At 38.7% G+C, this 5,608-nt stretch overlaps 1 protein-coding gene across 1 annotated transcript; it reads left to right on the top strand.

Moving 5' to 3' along the window:
- The first annotated feature begins 592 nt into the window (after positions 1-592).
- LOC117561814 lies at positions 593-3,161 on the top strand. The gene is made up of 7 exons (XM_034239414.1): positions 593-941; positions 1,171-1,512; positions 1,641-1,895; positions 2,012-2,050; positions 2,196-2,288; positions 2,384-2,412; positions 2,583-3,161. The coding sequence occupies exons 1-7, from the start codon at positions 881-883 to the stop codon at positions 2,658-2,660; spliced, it is 897 nt and encodes a 298-aa protein (XP_034095305.1). The 5' UTR covers positions 593-880; the 3' UTR covers positions 2,661-3,161.
- Positions 3,162-5,608: the final 2,447 nt, after the last annotated feature.

Below are 5,608 nucleotides of genomic sequence, written 5' to 3' on the forward strand. Positions count from 1 at the left end.
GATCTGACTATAATAGAAAACAGACGTTCAGAGTTTAAGGAGTGAACTTCTGTTTAGTTTTTCGCTCCCCCTCTGCACGGCCCACAAAGCCATCTAAGGATATTGGTTAATATTCTGACCAATTGTGTTCTTACAGGGTGTGAACGAACATGATGACTGTGATGCTTATCTGCTCATCATCAGAGGGTAACACCTCCAGAGCTGTGCTGCTGCTGTTGCCCACATTCTCACAGAAACACTTCCCCATCAGTTCTCAGGAAATAACACTGAGCCACTTTGAGGAAGCGACTGATTCTCAAGCCACTAAAACATTAGTAATTTCCCCACTATGACCTTATTGCACCATGGGCGTCAAGAGCTGGTGGGCGGAGTTTGAGTCACGTGAGCATCAATGTGCTCGGTCACCATCACTGGTTTTTAATGCAATGCTGTATTTTAGCACCATATTTGCACACATGTTTCTGCAACTAAACTTCCTCAAAAGAAAAGTCCTCTTGTATTTTTAGGACATCACGAATGACATGCAGAAAAACATTGAATTGATGATACTAAAACCTATTTTCTTCTTATCAGGATGTATCAGTGTGTCTGAAGGTTTCATACAGCAAAGTTAGTCAGAAGGCAAGTTGCACACATGTTAATATTTTCTGTGCATTTTGTATTCACTTTGCTCCTTGTGAACTCTTCAATTTCCCATTGCATTGAGAATTACTTCTTACTTTGCAAATACTATCAAATACAAATACCACTAAAAGGATTCAAGTCACAAAAAGGAAGTGACATTTGACTTAAAACAGGAAGTACATCTTTCTCTCTTCGACAGAGTCATTAGTTCAGAGACGTCAGTTGAGGGCGTGAGAGCGAGAGACGCAGAGACACGATGGTTGAATTCAGACGGATTAATACGACTTTAGTGGTGATACTGCTGCTTCAGTTTACAGGTAAGGATGAAAAACACATACATGACCTAAAGAAACTTTACTTAAAGTATTTCAATAACTAAAACTGATTTGAGTGAAGGGCCAAGTTTGCTGCTTGTTTTGAACAAAGTGTAATGACTGAATTCTTGGAGAAGGGACATTTGATACTGTTAGTTATATGTATTATCATCCTATCACATGACTATAAAGAAACGGTTTTCTTGTGTTTTCTTTCTCTTATCTTCAACAGCAGTGACCGGACAGAATCCCCTCTCCCTCACCGTCGGAGCTGGACATAATCTCACTTTGCCTTGTGAACGTGTGATAAAACCTCAGGACAAATGTGACAGTACTACCTGGGTCCACAGTCGTGATGGGAGAACAGCAGAAGAGCTGATTATTCATGGGAAGATAAACACAAATGGGATTTCCAAAGCTAAAGCAGACAGACTGAATTTGACAGAAGAATGTTCTCTGGTTATAAAGAATATCACACTTGAGGATGTTGGTCTTTACTCCTGCAGACAGTTTCCAAAATCAGGAGGAAAACAACAAGGTGCAGACTTTCAGGTTCTTCTGTCTGTTATTATCAGTGAGTATAAACATCATAATGTTTCCTCTCATACTGTCAATACTCAGAAACATTACAATAATCATGATTACAGTGATAAAGTTAATTTAACTCTTGTTGTCTTTCTCTCACATTATCTCTATTTTCAGTGGCTCAGGAAAAACACAATGATACGATCCTCTTGTTCTGCTCTGTGTTGACATACAAAGAGTGTAAACACACAGTGAAGTGGGCGTACGAGGGTAATCAGGATGACGTGGAGATAACACCAGCTGCCTGTTCATCCAGGGTGATATTTGCTTCTCATCTTGATCAAAAGCTGCTGAAGTGTAACGTGAGAGTTATTAAGACTGGAGAAACTCTGCTGTGTGATGCTGGACCCCAGTCCTCGTGTCAGAAAACGGGTACATTTGATTTGATTACATTATTATGTCTCATTAAGTCTCGCCAGATGTTAAACTTAAAGTTGTTTGTATATCTTGTGTTGTGTTTTGTGATTTCATTGCATCCTCACCAAAAGGAAGCACACCAGCAGGGAGAAATGATCCCCCAGGACCAGGTAGTGACTAACATCTCTCTCTGACTCCTACATTATAAATGTCAGACCAAATAAATATTAAGAAAACATGTGAATTCTTTGAGGCGCTGGATTTCAAATGGTCTCGAAGCTGCAGCCGAAATATTTTAAATGATTTTTCTCTCAGTTCCAGATTGGTTGAGGTTCATCATCGTGTCTGTCGGTTTAGCATCGCTCATAATAATTGTGGTGACGGTCACGATATGGACGAGAGCTAAAGGTGAGAACATTCACTGAAGTCATTTTATTAAATTAATATTAGATGAAGCCGGATTGAGACTTGAAACTGAAGTTGACTCTTTCTTGTCTTTTCAGGGAACAGAGCACAGACGGATGATAATGCTGTGAGTTTCTGAATAATCAAACGCTCGTGTTATTAGTACTTCAGTCTTTACAATAAGAATGAAACAGTACTAATTGTATTGTTTATTATGTTAGTGATTGCTGCAAAAGAGGTGATTTACTTCTTCCATTTGATATCAGCTTCTAAAGTGTGTGGTGTTTATTTGTGCAGGTGCATAATGATGAAGATGAAGGTGTAGTGACCTATGAAAACGTTGGAGAACCTTCTGCTTCCATCAGACTCCACTGATCAACAAGTTCAACATCAAAACAAACTCGTAAAGAAACTAGTAACATAATATTAGGTCGTTTCCTATTTGTTGTCAAAAGTAAGTCTAAATTGGCTTCAACTTTAAAAACAAACAATTACGTTTTTTTCAAACTTTATTGACTTTTCTTTCTCTGGGTTTAAATGAACTTTAAGTCTCTTAACAATAATTGATGGTTAAATAATCTACTAAAGAAAATTGCCAAAAACTTGACATAATCGAGAGTAGTTCCTTAAATGTTGAAAACCGTCAGTTTAAAGGTCCCATGTCGTGCTTTGGTTCTCACCCGTCCCCTTGAAGGTGAAGGTTGTTCTGCATGTGAACGGTCTGCAGAGTCACAAACCCTCAAAGTGCACCCTGTAGCGAGTAACACTCTAACACAGAGAAGACCTGTCTGTGCTGCCCCAGAACGCCTCGGTGGAGATCTCTCCTTTTCCATTGTCACACACACACACACACACACACACACACACACACACACACACACACACACACACACACACACACACACACACACACACACACACACACACACACACACACACACAACACACACACACACACACACACACACACACACACACACACACACACACACACACACACACACACACACACACACACACACACACACACACACACACACACACACACACACACACACACACACACACACACACACACACACACACACACACACACACACACACACACACACACACAAAAATTAATGTTATGTTAAATCTCTCTTAAAATAATTGCTTTTCATTTATTGCATTGCTATAAACATGTTTGTTATTAGATCAATTTGTTTTTGTACATTTTATTGTTAGGATTCGAAGGAGCTTTCAGCCTAAACTAATTCTATATTATAACTGAGAATGATATAATCTGTAAATAAAAGCGCCTAATACTCACTCATGCAGTGTGGAAGGTTATTTCTTTATTGCATTAGATATGATTTCTTAAATTCTGCAAACTGAATTATTCAGGATGCAGAATTGAACACAGCTCTTTGTTGATGTTACTGTTGTTACTGTCCAACACCAAACCGGACTTTAGTTATTTCTGTGTAACATTTCCGACACATTCCCAGTTTGCTTCAAATCAGGTTAAAGATGGAGAATATTTCAATGGTACCAAAAGGATGCACGGACAAAGGATGTGGAGTTCCCCAAAGGTCGTTTCCTGAAACTCTTGTTTTCAAACTGTACATGTACTTTGTATTTAGACTCTTATTGCACTATTTCTATTTTTGTATTTACTTGCACTATTTTTTCAGTTTTTCTGTTTTATTGTGTTGCACTGTTGGAAGAGGCTGTGACCTAATATTTTCGTCGTCATGACTACTGTAGCTATGTACATATGACTAATAAAAGCCTTGAACCTTGAACATGCTTCCAAGAGCTCAGTTTTGTAATGTCTCTCACTGTCATTATTCACTTGTCCTAAATTCTTCTTTTTTAAAGTAAACAAGTCGTAAACATGGTAAGGTCATGAACTTTGACCTTAAATTAAAACAGCAGTATGTGCTTAGTAACAAAATAAGCCTTTGTACTGTTTCTGATTTCATGTAAAGGGTCTTTGAGCTTTAAGAAAAATTATTATTAAAGCCACTAGTGACAATTAAAAAAACAGGTTAGTTTGAAAAGATTAATAATATCTATTCCATAAGTTTTAATACGACTACACTCTAAGAAAAGAGACGTTCAGAGTTTAAAAGAGGATATGCTCACAAAGCCAAACACAGAATATTCGATATTGTGATTGATTGTGTGCTTGTCTACAACATACCACTACACCCAAGCTCCAAATATGTATACAGTTGTCTTTATACACCCATGGAGCATAGTTACAAAAATAGCATACTGACATGTGAGCATTTCTGTTAGCGAGACAATATTAAAACCGTCCATACCGTTATCTTTAGATCTGACTATAATAGAAAACAGACGTTCAGAGTTTCAAGGAGTGAACTTCTGTTTAGTTTTTCGCTCCCCCTCTGCACTGCCCACAAAGCCATCTAAGGATATTGTTAATATTCTGACCAATTGTGTTCTTACAGGGTGTGAACGAACATGATGACTGTGATGCTTGTCTGCTCATCATCAGAGGGTAACACCTCCAGAGCTGTGCTGCTGCTGTTGCCCACATTCTCACAGAAACACTTCCCCATCAGTTCTCAGGAAATAACACTGAGCCACTTTGAGGAAGCTACTGATTCTCAAGCCACTAAAACATTAGTAATTTCCCCACTATGACCTTATTGCACCATGGGCGTCAAGAGCTGGTGGGCGGGGAGTTTGAGTCACGTGAGCATCAATGTGCTCGGTCACCATCACTGGTTTTTAATGCAATGCTGTATTTTAGCACCATATTTACACACATGTTTCTGCAACTAAACTTCCTCAAAAGTAATAGTTGAATGGTTTATAACTGAAAGTAGGCTGAAGAAGTTAGATATTAAATGTAAGTAGTAGTGAATTAATGTGTATTAAGAGAAAGAAAGTAAATCGCTTTGAAAAGCAGCAGAATATTTTAACTGCAAACGTTTGCACTAAAACCATACGTCATCAATAATGTATAAAATGTGTGGAACGTGTTGAAGTCAGTATGAAGTCTCCATCAGACAGAAAACAATAGGCTGAGACAGTCTTTAAACTCCAGTCTGTTCGTTTGTGTTTGAGGTGACGACGTTATCAAACACCTGTGTGTGAGCCCAGAGATCAAAGGTTACCATGGTGACGACGTTATCAAACACCTGTGTATGAGCCCAGAGATCAAAGGTTACCATGGTGACGATGTTATCAAACACCTGTGTGTGAGCCCAGAGATCAAAGGTTACCATGGTGACGACGTTATCAAACACCTGTGTATGAGCCCAGAGATCAAAGGTTACCATGTTGACGATGATCAACAGAGATCAAAG

The sequence above is a fragment of the Gymnodraco acuticeps genome, unplaced genomic scaffold (assembly GCF_902827175.1).
Source record: "Gymnodraco acuticeps unplaced genomic scaffold, fGymAcu1.1, whole genome shotgun sequence".
NCBI classification, from domain to species: Eukaryota; Metazoa; Chordata; class Actinopteri; order Perciformes; family Bathydraconidae; genus Gymnodraco; species Gymnodraco acuticeps.